Source organism: Athene noctua, chromosome 4 (genome assembly GCF_965140245.1).
Source record: "Athene noctua chromosome 4, bAthNoc1.hap1.1, whole genome shotgun sequence".
Classification (NCBI taxonomy): Eukaryota; Metazoa; Chordata; class Aves; order Strigiformes; family Strigidae; genus Athene; species Athene noctua.
The window spans coordinates 3,047,893-3,063,773 of record NC_134040.1 but is presented as its reverse complement, the minus strand read 5'-3'; the positions used below and the strand labels follow the sequence as shown (position 1 = coordinate 3,063,773).

The window sequence follows — 15,881 nt, the reverse complement described above, 5'->3', positions numbered from 1 at the left end:
CAAACAGCCAGCTCTGCTGCAGTCAGACGGTCAAGCGCAGGAATTGGCAAGTTCTTGTTTTGGAAGTGCCCAAGAGCTATTTGCATTCATTTTCTCAGAGGAATTAAAGGTCAAGTGCAGAAGGACAACAGAAGCAATAATAATATATATTCAATAGCTCAGCTATAATACAGCATTAAGGAACTCAAGAGAGAGAATTAAGCTCTGTATCTGCCTAAAAACTAGCCATGATACTAACATTAAGTTAAAAAAAAAAAAGTCAGCTTCATTTGATTTTTTCCACTCATGGATTTTCAACGTGCTCTAATCAATGATAGACACTAATTTTCAAGAAAGGCGTGAAGTTTTAATTAACCTGAGATAAAGTGATCAGCCTGAGCTTTAAGCTATCAGATGGTTTGCTTTCTTCCTCAAGTACTGCAGGCGTGCAGATCCACTGCGTCACTCAGAAAATACCCAAATCCCCAACACTGGGTGCAAAAGGAAACTCAGTTAATACTGGAGCCTCCACCTCTATTTTGACCTTTACACTCTGCACAAAAACAGACTCATGTTGCCTCCAAAGGTTAGATAACCTTACAGTTAGTTAATATTGGCAAGCATAAAACAATCTACGGATTCAGGAGAGACTAGGAAGAACTTTGTACAAGTGTTATCGGCTCTCCAATCCGCACAGTATTCTAGAAAAAGGGATGTAAACAGCATCCTACTCTCACACACTAACCAAGGCGAGCTTCTGGTCACATTTTATATGCTGATTTCAGCATAATCGTCTACTTACCAAAATAGCTCTCCTTTTCCAGACGAGGAGAGAGCAATCGTATTGATAGAACAGCATCTTTTAGGTAAACATTTGCCTAAATTTTACATGTTCCTGCTGAGGTTAAACTTCAAAGTTAGGGGGTTACTCATTGTTTTGTATCACAAGAGTCGGGAAAAGCAGTCATGAAAAATTCCTTCCTTCCTAACAAATTACTCCCATTTCACAGACAAGAACAATTGCAGTGCTGTAGCCACAGAGCGATACCCTCCGAAGGGTGCTACCAAGCCACGTTTTGCAAAGCTGTCTCCCACAAAATTAAAAATTGAAGCCATGATGATTAAATAAAGCAGTTCTGCATACAGCTGGATGCTTGCTAGAATTTTAAGCTTTTCCTTTGGTTCACAGTCAAGTGATTCCCTGGCAAGGGTCGCTATTTTTGTCTTAAAGGAGATTTACCCATCGTGTGGCAGGCAGCCACGTGGTTTATGTCAGCCCAGAGAAGACAACTGGGGGGGGGGGGGGGGTGTGCTAGGGGTTGCCCACAGGCTGTTGTTGGACTGCTGAGGGTTTGCTGCTGACAGCTAATTGGCAAGAGGGGTCCAGAGCTTATCTCTCAAGCTCTTGTTAGAAAACTTCCTTTACTAGAGCCAAATATTATGGATTGGCACAGGTAGACTTCTCTCGGTCATCTAGATGGGATTTAGAGAAGTGTTCTGAAATCCCAGCCCCTCCATGGGTAGTTTAAGGGGCAGAAGAGCTAGAGAAGTGTTGGGTCATGCTTCCTGGCTCTTGAGCAGTCACTGGAAACCTGTAAGATATGAGCTTGGAGCCTTTTGGGGTAATGACTCCCTGCTATGGAAACATCAGTCCATTACTTAAGCTTTCAGAGTGCTTCAAGACCACAGATCAAACCACAACCTCCTCTTGTAAGAAAGGGGTACAAAGTGTCTAGAGGTAAGTCACCAAGACCAGACTTGCATCCTTTAAGTAACAGATCCCTCCAGTACTGGCCAGCCATTAACTTCAGTCACATGCTTCCAACCCTACTTCGAGTCAGTCTCTTGTCATGAAGAGCCAGATGGAAACAGTTTCCCCTGCCACTTCAGTAATAATTCATAACAGAACCGAAAGAACTGATCTGCTAAAAAAAAAAAAAAAAAAAAACCAACCAACAACACAGGCACTTTTGAATTAATTCCAGTATTGTATTTTGCAGCCAGATTTCTAGGAAATGTTGTGAATAATTCAAGTAATTCAGTGAGGCTTTGTTTTTATTTTTTGTTTTAACAAAACACAGCAGCACGTGGAATTTCAGTTCTGTACCAGAACCCACAGAAATCAGGAGCGTTCATTTCATTATAGGCCTCCTGATAGTTCTTAGAAATAAAAATCTGCAAGAGACTTGCAAGCCATCCCCTCAGGCACCCCACAGGTAGCAATAGTGCATCTCCTGCTGGTAAACTGGGCATCTCATCGGGGGAAACCCATTGCGAAAGGATTTGTTTCACAAAGACATTTAGATTAATCTCCTAGCTAGGCAAACAATTCCAAGACAGATAAAGACAAATTTAAAAAAAAAGAGAAAAAAGCCCACAGCACACATACCAAACTGAACTGCAAACTGAAAAACAAAAACAAGCAGATAAAATATATCCAAACATCCCAAGCCAGACTGGGGCCTTGGCGCCCTTCAACACAACTGCAATTTGTTGTGCCAGAAAACCAATTAATAAGTCAAAGGAGACCAAGCAGTGAGGGATTTGCTTTGGAAGACAAAAATTTATGCTGCAATATTTGTTGGGCCAACTTTAAAACAATGCAACAATTCAGATATCCCCAGCGCTACAGTGGGACTCCTTCCTTTGGATTTTGCAAGAACAACTAGAAAGCCTCCGGTTGTGTGTCTTATCAGAGAAAGTTCTTGGGTCAATCAAAAAGCTCATCGTACACTGGCTGAACTGAATCCCTTGCAGGTAATACCTGCAATAAGGCCTTTAGAGTTAATCCACTTGTAGCAGAAACTGGATACTCCCCCGCCACCACCACGGAGGGTGCAGGAGGCTGACAGCCAAGACAATGCGGGGCTTGATGAGTAGTTATTCTGAACACTGATTGCTGAGCTCCATTTCATCAGGACTCCAATTATCTTCAGGTTTGGATTGGGTCTACGCAATCATCTCATTAGTCACTTAAATCTGTCAGGAAGAAAACTCATTTGACAAAACCACCTTGATACAAGTGACTTAAACACACAACCTAATCATGGGGCAGGTAGGGGAACACCAACTATTACTGTGCAAAGGCCAGACTTCATTCGTTTGCTTGTGCAAGAGGTTTGTTCCACAGAAAAATGAGTAAAAACATGGATTTTCATCAGCAAGATGTGTCAGAGGACAGCTATTCAAACTGACAATATATCTACATGGATCAAAAACTGAACAAGGCCAAGAGCTGCCATCATACCTGCTGCCACCACACCCTTCATCAGAAACTTCTAACTGGGCAGGCACAAACTCATTTCCTTATTTTTCCTCTTAATGTTGCTTCTACAGAGCAAACTACTAAACAGATTATTTTTTCCCCAGTCACACTGCATGCATTTACCTTTTGCAATGTGCTAAAGGCCACGAAAGTAGCTTTCAGTCAAGTTCTTCAGCAGTAGGGGAAAACCAGAGTATGCTGGAAACTGGAACTTGTAGCTAAAGACATGGGCTCCTTTGATTAACCTTGAAAATTTTTAGCCAGTTAAGAAGTTATCAAGTGGGTTAGTACATGGTTGGAACCGTAACATCCCTCTGAACTTCCAGAATCATCATCTATTAACATCCATTCACTAGAAAAATCCTTCCTGGACTTTCCTCGACTCCTCAGTAATTAACAGAGCTACAAGTTATTAAACACTTTATAAGTTTCTGTGAACAGCAAATATCCAGGAGATTCTTACAAAGCATTGCTTTGGTGCTGCAGCCAAGATCACCCTCGCTACAACAGTTCAAACTAAAACTGAAGTCTCAACTTTTAACATTGCTGCAGCTGCTATCGAGAACACAAGAGGATGAAAAAAGTTAGCTGGCAAAGACAGACATAGACTCTGAACAGAGCCTCAGATATGGTCAGAAACAAAAACATCCTAATTACTAAGGATACAGAAAACCATATGTATATGCAAGATCTCAAGAGGAGATAAGGAAAAAGCTCAACTGTGCAGAGAGCAAGAGTATCAAACAATGATTCTCCAAAAAAGGGGAAAAATTTAAGTGCTAAGGAAATCAACTTTTTCTTCGCCCTCACTCAACACACAGCTTAGGGGATTGGTTTTATTCTAAAGGTGGGGCAAGAGCATCTCTTGGTCTCCATAATGTAACTGTCAGATCCAAACAAGTGATGCCAAGAAACAGCTTAATGATTACGTAGCTCCGTTTCAAAACAAGCAGTTTCGAAACTATGTGAAAAGGTAACTTCTTTCTCTGCCATTTCCTCCAGCTCTGATAAAGATTTTTTTGGGGTAAGTCTTCAAGAATCTCAGTGCACGAAACTTCTGGACAGAGAGCGCCAAAGCGCTGCCTCACAGAGGGACGTGAACATCCATGCTGGCAACCCCCAAGATGCGCTGTCCACATATTCTGTGCAGAAACACACAAGCCCTCAGTTAAATCAGGCAGTAGAAGGTGACTCATCACTCAACAGCAACTGAACTTTTCTAAAAGGTCAGTTTGTAACGAGGAACAAGAATGACAACGGATTTAAGCGTGAAATAACCAAGAAATCCACTGTATTCTCAATCACAATTAATACAGCAGTATCTCATGCAGGCTGGAGGGGAACTTGCAACCTTCTCTCCTTCCCCCAAACCATGCAGAAGCAGAACAGGAAAGAAGCACGCACAGTTTCATGAAGTCCGTAATGGTAGCTCTAAGGTGCCATCTCCTTACAACAAAGGAATGTGCTGGCTAATAGCACAAACAGGGCAGAAAAATGCTCACTGCCATGGCACCAAGTTGCCTATCTCCTAGGAGAGCATGCCACAGCTAAACATGTGCTCTAAAAACATCCAGAGATCTGCTTTTTCTGTTTGGACAGTTTGAGGAAAACAAGACATTTTGTCCTAGATGGGAGCATATAGAGCCTTTCCATGTAAGATACTAGGACAGGCAGCTGTGCTTCTGTTCCTTGGGGCAGGAGGACTTAGGATGAAGTAGGTGGCTTCAGAAAACTTTGTCCTTCCTCCAAATCAGACAGCAGCATTCCTCCCTAAGCCCTTACACTGCTCTCAGCCAGAAACTAAAGGTTTAGTCATCTCTCCGGGTCCTAACTCTTACATTCCTGGTCGTCAGGAAGACACTAGACACATCCCAAGGGGCCACAAACAAACCAGGGGAGGTAGGAGCCTGGCTACCCACACCTCATGCCCCACATGCCCTCAGAAAACCTCCCTGAGGTCAGGCATTAATTTCCATCCTTCCCCAACTCACCTCAGCCTTCAGAAGAGACCTCTTACTAGCGATAAGAATATTTGCTTCTGGTTTCACCCTTTTAACTTCTAGAAACTGGCTCCTTATAACACTTTCAGAAAAGGCAAGTGAGCCAGTGCCAAAGGAAGCACTGTCAGTGCTGGACCTACTGCAGCTGACATCTGGCAAACATTCAGCTTCCCCTTCCCAGATGTTAACCAAAGACTTGGCTCCCTGGAACAAGGACGATGAGCCTTGTGACAGCTGCAAGCATCTACAGGCTGAAATAACTGGAGCATTTTAGTCTTCCGCTTTCACCATTTGGAAGTTCTGAATACTCCAAGCACTCTACCTCCCCTCAAGGACAAGAAGCCGCAGGCCCTTAGAGTACACCCCAAAGAGGCTGGTCTTGAGTTGAACTCTCACGTTTATCTCTTCCTAACAATCCCCACACATTCTTTTTCTCCAGAATCAGCAGAGAAGTCAGGACTTCCAGGTTTGGCTGTACAATGCTTTGGCCCTTTATCAGTACAGTATCTTGGAGAGCTCAGCCACCTTTGCTGAGGCAGATGATACAAGCTTCCAAGTGCCACAACTTAATCTTGCTTCAAAGAAAAAAAAATAAACTTAGAGAGCACTTTGCACCATAAGATGCATTTACCAAAGCCACCCAACATTTGCCTGATGCTCTTGGCAAGATGTCTCCAAAGGGATCTGACACCTACACATGATCTCCACTCCAGAAAAAGACAAGCAAATACACCTGCCAGCCTGTCTTACAGGAAAACATCATGAACAAACTTGAGAAACAAGGAGCCACCCAGAATAGTCACTGATGACAAGGTGGAGATGATTAGTTACTGCTTTGAATATCTAGAACATCTACAGGATTTAAAAACAGAGTCTGCTTCCAGTAGAAGATTACACAACCACCACGTAAGACCATCTTCACACGTTGCTTAAACTAAATGGATTCTGTATGACCTGTTTCAAGTTCCCAGCTAAGCCTGTAGTGCAGCTCTCCCTCCAATAAGGCAACACTATGCATAAAGAAGTCAAACAATACTTGCCACTCTCTTCAAAGAAGTATCCATTTCTTGACATCGCTGCTGGTGGAGACTCTAAAAAGATAAAAAAAAAGGAAACATCAGAATCATCAAGATGTTGAATGGCTTCACCTTACTGAAAGCCTGGATTACAGCAGAAAGCCCAGCCCCAAAATACGCCAGGCATCAGATTTTCTGAATGTGGCAACTTCAACCTTTTGTTTATTGACTTTAGCATTTACCAGAATATCCTGTACAGTCACAGCTTAACTTTTCTCAAGCAGTCTCAGACATCTTTGGGCTGGGACCACAAAACAGCAAGACTAAAGATCACGACAAGCCTGATCCCCTCAGTGACCTAGCAAACCTGAACGAGCACATCCAAAAATAATACAAGCTAAACATTTACAAGGCTTTTATAAAAATTACAGGCCATAATGAAGTCCAGGTTGTAGCTTATGCTCAGATGAAAAAGAACCAGTTTAATTTAGACAAAAACAACTCAATTTAGATGAGAACAGAATTCCGCATCCTATTCTGCTGCTTCTAATCATTAGGATATCCCAAAACAGTGCTTGGCACTTGAAGATAAGCACCAGGCCACTGTAGCCTGCCTTGGCCCGCTTCCTGAGCGGGGGTCCTGCAAACACCATCTGCACCAACAGGGTCTCACGAGGAAGCCACAAATGGGAAATGACACTGTCCAAGAGCAAGCCCACAAACACAGCAGCATCAGGACCGAAGCCCCATGATTCATTATGGAACATACTTTATTAGCGAGTGAGTCAGTTCTGCAATTAACTGCTGGCAAAGTGGGTATTTACCGTGCAGAGAGATGTTCAGACAGCACAGGAGCACCTGCTTTCAGGTGTGATCAAAGCCTGGTACCCAAGCCCAGCCTGGCTGTTATAATCCTAACAGTATTTGACAGTTCAGACTGCGTGGGCTAGAAGCACCAGCTTTTCTGCACAGGTGCATGCCCCATTTTACAGTGAGCTAACAGAGCTCTGTTTCAAGCCTCGACTAAGAGTCACCCAAGCAGTCCCTTAGAAGGCTGCTACTAGGTGCTGCCTCTTTCTATGCTTCTTCCCAGCCAAAATGCAATCAAAAGAGAGGAATAGATTTGCCCTGTCTTTCCCCACTTCATTAGGCTAATCAAACATTACCTACGCAAGCCTGGGATGAATTTGGGCCAACAAGGAAAGAGGTTTTGCCTGCTTTATTGTTCTACAGATTAGGCTTCCTGCTTTTCGTTTGAGGTATGAGACCGTTTCCCAAAGACCCTTTCTCTACCCCATAACTTTTGGCTTACGGGTTACGTGCCTTTTTTTTTTTTTTTTTTTCCCTTTTACAGTGTGCCACGTTTTCAAGCATCATAATTCATCCTGGTCCACCGGGAGCCTTTGTGTGCCAGACGGATACAAGTAACACCAGTGACGGCAGCACCTTCCAGCTCTTATGCTTGTCACAGCCCAGCATGGCTCAGACCTGTCAAAGCAGACAGCATCTGGCTGCATAGGTTCCTGGAGGGCCACTGTGATGACCATTTAAAAAAAAAAAAAAAAAACACCACACCACAAAACCAACACACACACACAAACCCAAGAGCAATTCAACTGTCTGGTCCAAGACAGAAACACAATGTTCCAAGTTCATCCCAGAACAATGGGTTGGAAGAACAAACGCACCCGTGGCCAAGGGGCACCCATTACACCAGTCAATTGTTTCCCTCCACCTGGAAGGGAAGGAGAAGATCCATCCAGACTGATTAGCATGCTAATGATCAAAGGAAAGTTTTTTAAAGAGGCTCTCATTGTGTAATGATTGCATTTACGTATTTCGGAGATACAAACAAAATACATCTAGGCAGATGGATTACCCAAGGAAGTGACATTCCCACCAGGATGGTCTATCAATTTCTCATTTCTGTTACGGCTTCTGAGGGAGCCTGAAGGAACATGTTCATCCTTCGCTAGGCAAAATGAGACACTGTTTGCTTTTTCTTTAACTGCACACACCTATTTGATGACCTTTAAGGTCCCTTCCAACACAAACCATTCCACAAGTCTCAATTTTTATGGGCTGATCGTGCCCAGTGAGCAGGAATTCAGAGTTGGTTGGTTTCCAGCATTGCCTGGGTTGACATCACACCTTTACGGGAGACTGGTTTGGTAGGTGCTTGGACTAGGCATGAAAAGGGCAAGGCTGGGGTATTACAGCAGGTAGTGCCATCTCATTGGGTGGCACTTGTCCCTCTGAGTCACTAATGAGCGACAGTCCCCTAGGCAACACGCTTTGGCAATTATGTTGGAGATGCTGTTTTTTCAGATGAGTCATAAAACAGAGGTCTTAACCTTGTAATTAAAGACGCAATGGCACGTTTGGGAAAAAAAAAAAAAAAGTTCAGCATTCACCCTACGATGTCCTGGCTAAAGTCCAGCCCTGGTAATTGGTCTTCTCCCTACATAATACTATCCCATAGCACCAACGGGATTCAGACTTCAAAACAGCCTTGTTGGAGCCTTTTGGAAAGTTGTTACAACCCCCACGGAAGGGGCTACGCACGTTAACATCAGGAATCGGGAACGGTGTGTAACGTGCCCAGGAGGTAAAAGGTGATGGGGTGTTTACACAAGTCCAGACACACTCACTGAGCTATGGGACTAGCTTAAAGGTCAACACATTAGCAGGAGTGGAGGTAGGAAAGGTAAATTGGGGGCTACATCATCCGCATCTCTGAGAAGCGAGAGGAAGTGGCATCCACTTTGCTTTTTTAACCGAGCAGAACAAAGGGAACAGATTTGGGGCAGAGTGTGATTAACATCTTTCCTCCCTACACATCAGTCCCCTTCTCCCCACACTTCCCCAAGCAGCATAGCTTATGTTTGTGGGATGCTAGCTAAGGACAAGGCCAACTAGACTGTGCTTAAGTGTATGCTCAGTCACAGCCAGCAAGGCAAACATCTCAGCAGGCTCCCCACGGCTCTCCTTTCACAAGGCTTATGGGATTCTAATATCCAAGGTCTCAGCTCCTTAGTCACATTTTGCTGAAGACACGAGCAACAGGTTTGAGCTTTGCAGAACTGACAGCAAGGCAGAGTCATCTTTCCTCTAGCAAAAAGGTACGTACCCACAGCCTGCATTTCCTCTCCCCACCTCACCTCCACTCCCAAATTAAAAGCACCCAACCAAGGGGCAGTAATAAGACTGCAGTAACCAATGCAAATGTCTAGTTTAGGGAAGCCTAGGATACGAGTCTCCATATACATTAGAGATCGACACTACAGTGGTCCAAGGTCTGCCTAAAGTTGCAGAATGTTTCCATGAAGTATAAGTCAACCCCTGCGCCAGCCTGTGCAGGCTGAGGGAAAAGACCTACAGTCTGGGGAGCACTTTATTACCCCAGGGTGGGAGTTCCCCCCTCTCCAGACCAGCACACCACTTCCCTCAAATCCAAACCCATGTTGTTAGTTCCTTTCCCCCAGGTTTTCTGTCAGAGACTTCAGCAATTAAAAAAAAAAAAAAAAAAAATCCAAGCAAAGCAATTTCAGCAAGACATTAAGGTCAGGCTTCTAGAGACAAAGCTGGAAAGAATTACCCCAAGGAGCTAAGATCCACAACACAGCAATTCTCTCCGGTATCGCTCACTGAGGCCCACGTCCTCACTCCCCAGAGCTTTCTCATCCAACACCTACAAGGACAACCAGACTCTCCCAATTGCTCTCCCTGTCCAAAGGCAGAAGAAGATGCCACCTTCCACTGCCAAAAAGCATGAGGTATAGCTCTTTTGACAATTTAAGCAGTGCTCTTCATTTTTAAGATTTAATCTACTGCAGCAAATAAGTTTCTACTGCCACCCCACCTTATTCCCTACAGGGATGTCTATTAGATGAGACTAAATTGGACTGGCATTCAGAAGTGTCACCACTTAGCTGCTTTTTCACAGGCAAGCTTCTGACTACTTTCTCATCCCTTTATGAGCACTGAATTCAAAAAGGTAAAAGTGAAGAGCTGAAGCACTGAAGTGCTGCAAAATGGAAAACAAAGCCTATTTTTTGAGGGCACAGCTTAAGATTTCAGAAGTAAGTTGCTGCTCTTTGACTTGAAGCAAGTGCAGGGACTCCGAGGGTCACCGAGGGGGAGGTATATGAAATTTACTTCTTAACTGGTAGGACGGCCAAGTTCACTGTAGTTTAAGGTGCTTGGTTTTAGGACTATGACGAATCAGGTGACCTGCAGTGGGAAGTATCAGACAAGAAGCGGGTATACTTCCCAATTTCTTACATTCTTCCCATTTTTACATTTACATTTAACAACAAAACGAGACATAACCCTACTGTGCCATCTTCCGTTATTAAATTCCTGTGGGAAACGTGTCTCAGATCTAATAACCCATTTTAACTCTCTTGTTTTAAAGTCAGTAATAAGTTCTCTTGAGCCTTGCAATATCAGCGGATTACAAATAAAAACACATTCTCTGAATACTTCAGTAACTCAATTACAACGTTCTGCTGCTGGCATCTTCCAACTAAACAGCCTTCTGCAACACAAGCCTTATATTGAAGCAAAACACAGTGCCCGGACAAGCTTTCTACAAGTGGTACTACAGACTTTGGCTTTTATAACTTCCCTCCAGTAAGCCTCTCCAACTTCCAGCGTCTTGATATTTAGTTTGAGTTTGCTTTGAGACAACACCATTTTGAAAGAGTTACTTGAAAGGTACTTTTTCATTTACAAGCCCTTTAATATTGGCTGCTCTTGGGTTGTCTCCGAGCAGGCAGCCTGCACGTCTGTCCGGAGCATTTAGTTACCCCATAAATACTGATCAGAAAAACATTAGGTACTTTCATCTTTTGCTCAGGGCATGCTCCAATACCCCAATTTCCACCACCACTTTCATCATTGTTTTGTTGGAGCTCTGAGGATGTATCTGAAACTCATCAGCACATGCAATGTCTTGCCTTAAAGTTGCTAAAGCAAAACACTTGAGCCTCTGAGCAAGGAGTTACAACAAAAATCACTTGTTCAGCTGAAAAAGCCTTTAAAACTTTCCCAATTTCCTCCCAGAAATCACCAATTCTCAGCATGACAGACTGAGCTGCCCAGTTATTTGGAAATAAATCTGCTTTCCAGAAGACACGCAAGGCTTTAGCTTTGAAGCAAGATTTCGGCCACTTCAAACTGACTTCCAGGAGTTTGTCCATCAGTGCTAGAAGGCTCCATCACTACCATTGAATAGCTGGGCAGCAGCTTCCCTGCATGATGGGGAACATGGCAGTTAGTTGCACTACCTTGAACATGTCCAGGGTCAAGTCCAGCTTAAACAAACGTATTGTCTCATCTAAAGCTTAGATCAGGGGAGAGATGACAAAGCTACTCCTACCCAAGGCTCCACCAGACCTGGTGTTCAATACTGAACACTGAGCTCACTTCTTATTCTTTGTTCTCTCTACTCCATCATGAATTAACATCCCAGGACAAAGGAGTCCACAGCTGGGCAAGTGACCGGGGAGCTACACCCAGGTTCATGCAATTTTGAGCAGGAGCACCACAATTTATGTGTTTCAGATACCCAATAACCAAATGATGCTGCTCCCCTCCTCCACTCAGAGTCAGCAGAAAACCAGACTTAAGAGAAAAAACCCACATGCACAAGGAATAATACCCCAAGGGAAACCTGCAGGAGAGGACTTTTTTAATTACATGGAGCATTGACTGAAAGGAGCTTGCAATTGGGAGCTTAAAAAACCCCTCTGTGTGCAACAAGAGCTCAACAGCAGGAGGATGAGGAAGCCTCAAACTCCTTTTGTAACACAACTGCACCACCACAGTAGAATAGGAAAAGAGCTCCACAGGCAGCAAATCTGATCACACTGACAAGCTGATCAGTTCCAAATATATCAATATTGCAGGATTCTCCCGCAGAGGATCATTTGTACTCTTAAAAAACATGAGATTCTGGCAGTTTTCAGGGAAGAACCAAGCAGCGAGGTCTCCTGGTGGAGACATTAGCCACAAATGATTTAAAACCACGCAAGTCAGCAAGAATGAATGGACAGCAGCACGCTAAAAGCTATTTTGCCTGAAGTTACCGCTTCTCATTTCTGTCTGCACCTTAAGCAGCTGATCCCTTCCCCCAGCCCTGAATACTTCAACTGGAAAACACTGGCGAAAGTGCAGCTCATGCTGGGAGAGTCAGGGATGAGAAGCGTGTCCCTGTGCTGCTGTTATAGGCAAGTAACAATTGACAGAGAGGCCAAGAGCTTGAGATTTTACTTGTTTTTCTCTACACCTAGAGAGGTGTGACAAAATGGGGAAAAAAAACCCCCACTAACCACACAAGTCAGGGTTTCAAAACTGATCACCATAATTCAAGGAAGTGTAAGATGAGTAAGGCATGCTTGTTAATACTTGGGCAGGAAAATACCTGGTAAATACAGTGTAGAAGCACTGCTGCCTGTGGCAAGCCCAAACATAGACTTTTCTCCAGAAAGCACCAGTTTGCATCGATAAAGGCAAAGGAAAACAGAATAGAAAAAAAACCTCAAGAGGGGTAAAAAGACCTTTTGTATGTCACTAAATAGGAATATCAGCACTGCTATGTTCCAGGGAGTTTTATCTTGAGGGGATAAGAGTCAAGATCAACTAAAGGACTCATCTTTACTTGCAGCTTTACAGTCTCATTCCCCCTGCAAGCACCACATGTGCTTTCTCAGTACAGACACACATCCATCCACATTTCATCCCCAGCAGAGGCCGAGGGGACAAACCCTCCTTTCCCAAGGCACAGCCAGAGCCCTTTCACTCCCCAACTTATCCTTTATTCACCTCAGTAGCACAGCGGTGGGGAAGGGCTATGTGCAGCCCCACAAGCAGCTACCCAGCTCCTTCCCCCTGATTACATCCACATACCCATCACACGCATCTAAATACCCTCCTAATACTGCCTTCTTCAGCGCTATCTGACAAGTAAGGAGTTAGCAACATACCAGTCATCACGGTGAAAGCCTAAGGGCAGACTCCAGCCAGTACTCACGGGAAGGGTTGACTTCCCTCTGTCTACATTCCCCTTCTGCACTGTTGCTCCCCACTTTTCTTCTCCACTTATCCTCCTCCCTGCAAAGATGTCAAGCCTTTGAAAGACAGACACTGACGGATGGGTAAGGGACTCATCCCCACGTGGCATGCCTAGAGGCGTAATGCAGGCAGCAGTATGGCACACCAGCATGCGATGGCACCACTTTGTAATAAAACAGGGATATTTTTTTTTTTTGTTAGAGACCTTTACCTAAATGGGCTGACTAAAACATCATCTGCATGCAAACATCTACAAGAAATGAACTTTTGAGGTCTTGAGAACAGTCTAGAAGACAGCCATGACCCAGGAAGATTTAAATCTATTCCAAAGTCCTTCACCTTGGTAAGCATTTAGAAAATGAAGTGTTGGCCAAAGCAGACACTGAGAAGGAAGGTGTTTTGGAGTAGCCCAATCCAACAGCAAATTGCTGCTTTAGCCAAAAGACTCAAATCTGAAGGGACAGAAGCTTTGCTCTCCTTATGTGTAGACATGGCCAAATCCTCTAGCAATCCTTACAGGAGAGGATCTTTTTATTAAAGAGCACTTTTAAAATGTTATGTATGTTTAACATACTCTTCTTACCACAGAATTGCACAGACGTGTCACTTGACTCCCCTGCCTTCTACTAGAAGAAATATCCCAGAAGGATTTTCACCACCTCTTTGCTTCCCACAAAGGTTTCATTTCCCCAAACCCCCCATTTTTAGGGCTAAGACATCTGGATTACCAAAACTAAACATACCCCTGAGAGTATCCCATTTCTCAGATTTTTGGAGGACATGACACCAGCCCTGACGTTTCCTAGGCTATCCCATGGCACACCAGTCACTCAGACACAAAGCTTCGCTCCATGGGTGATCTGGACAGTGTCCCCCATCAGCGTGACCACCCCAGCATGCCAGTCCTGATGCAGGCAGAAAACACAACTTTTATAGCTTCACGGCTCAGCACACACTAAAGTATCAAATCAGGAATGATATGCAAGGAGCTGGATATTCTTCTGATGAAGGAAAATGGTGCGAGGAGGTCTGAAATCATGCCATGGTCACTCTGGTAAACGAAACCCCAGAACTAATTTTCACAGTCGATGGCTGTGAAAACAGAAAGCATCATATTGAAAGGATAAAGCAGGAAGCATCCTCCTGCCTGCTCACTCCCAGGCAAACACACCCCCACACGCAAGCTCAGGGATCAGACATGTCTGCTTTCAAAGCATTTTCCTCACTGCATTGAACAATTCTCCTCTTCATCCCCTCCCCAGCTTCCTCCAGAACACCCATCACAATAAAACCATCTAATAAAAGATTGCTAGCAGCAGTGACAGCTACCAGAGACCTCCCCCACCAAAAAAAATCCCCACGCATGCTAAAGGTTGGTGTCAGTGGTGCTTGGATTTACCACCAGCAGCACCAGTTTGACTCCTCACAATTTAGACCACCCGAGCAATTAATATCCGAGGGTGCCTCCCAGAGGTGAGCTGCAAGAGGAAGCGACCCTGTAAATTGAGAGCCATGCAGCTGCTTTGCTAACGGGATCTCTTTCCCTCCTCCATTGGTTTTTTTGGCCAGCGGGACAAGGCAAGAAGCAGGAGAACGACAACGCTTGAGGATTTGGCTGGCGGACAGAGAATTTGGGCTATTTGCCTTTTTCCCAGGTTGAAGGGGGAGGTTTCATTTTGTTGGACCCTCTAAAAAAGTGATTTAAGACTGACAAGGATTTCTTGCATAAGCGCTACATGGGAGAAGAGCGAAAGCAAATACCTCCAGAGATCCCACAAGCGGGCAAGGGCCCAAGAACAGGCCAGTTGAGGTTTTTCAGTAGACTTTTCCTGAAACATTTAAATAATTTAGAAAGCATTAACTCTTGCTGACAGCTTTTCAGACAGCTCTTTCACTTGCAGGGCCCTATCAAAAAACCTCATAACTCTTAATCAAAAAATGGCCCCAAATCTTGGTCAAGGTTGAATGTGGATTCAAAAAGGTGCCCGACTTATTTTCCTTTGCTGAAATTCTTTCCTTGTACAGGCAGGTCTTCCAGAGGCCACCACCTGCCACCTATCTGCAGTGGTACTGTGAAAAATATGCAAAAACGGTTAAAAGACAGTCTATCAACATTTCACTTGCTTGGGGCTATTCAGAGGAAGGGAGCTGTTCCCTGCAGTGGTTCAGCTGTGTTAAATACTGTCAAAATTAAGCAGGAGCAAGGTGTAAACTAGTAGCTATAAGACCTCTTCTTTGGGGTTTGGTGGAAGAGATCCTCCAGCACCACCAGTTTCAGGCTCTAGCATTCCCCCGGGGTACCAGCATCATGTTTTGGAATAAAGTGTTTCTAGAAAGTTTTTATCCCCTATCTTACTGCCACCAGAAATGAAAACAGCTGCTAAAGAGGCAGCAGCAGCTGGGACAAGGTTCTGTAAAGTTATTCCTGCACCCCTTCCCACCACCACCCCCCAAAAAGCATCTAGATGGAACAGGAGACCAGCTTTAATTCACACAAACCCAGAAGTTTGGTCAAAACAAAATCTATCCTGGAAAAAAAAAAAA

At 44.2% G+C, this 15,881-nt stretch overlaps 1 protein-coding gene across 2 annotated transcripts in view; it reads right to left on the bottom strand.

Moving 5' to 3' along the window:
• The window catches only part of SLC4A11 (solute carrier family 4 member 11), a 93,796-nt gene that overhangs the window by 74,216 nt on the left and 3,699 nt on the right, over positions 1–15,881 (bottom strand). For both annotated transcript variants that reach the window (XM_074904264.1, XM_074904265.1), the window contains exon 2: positions 6,285–6,335. In XM_074904264.1, the coding sequence (XP_074760365.1) occupies positions 6,285–6,335 (51 nt within the window). The remainder of the gene's footprint in view (positions 1–6,284; positions 6,336–15,881) is intronic.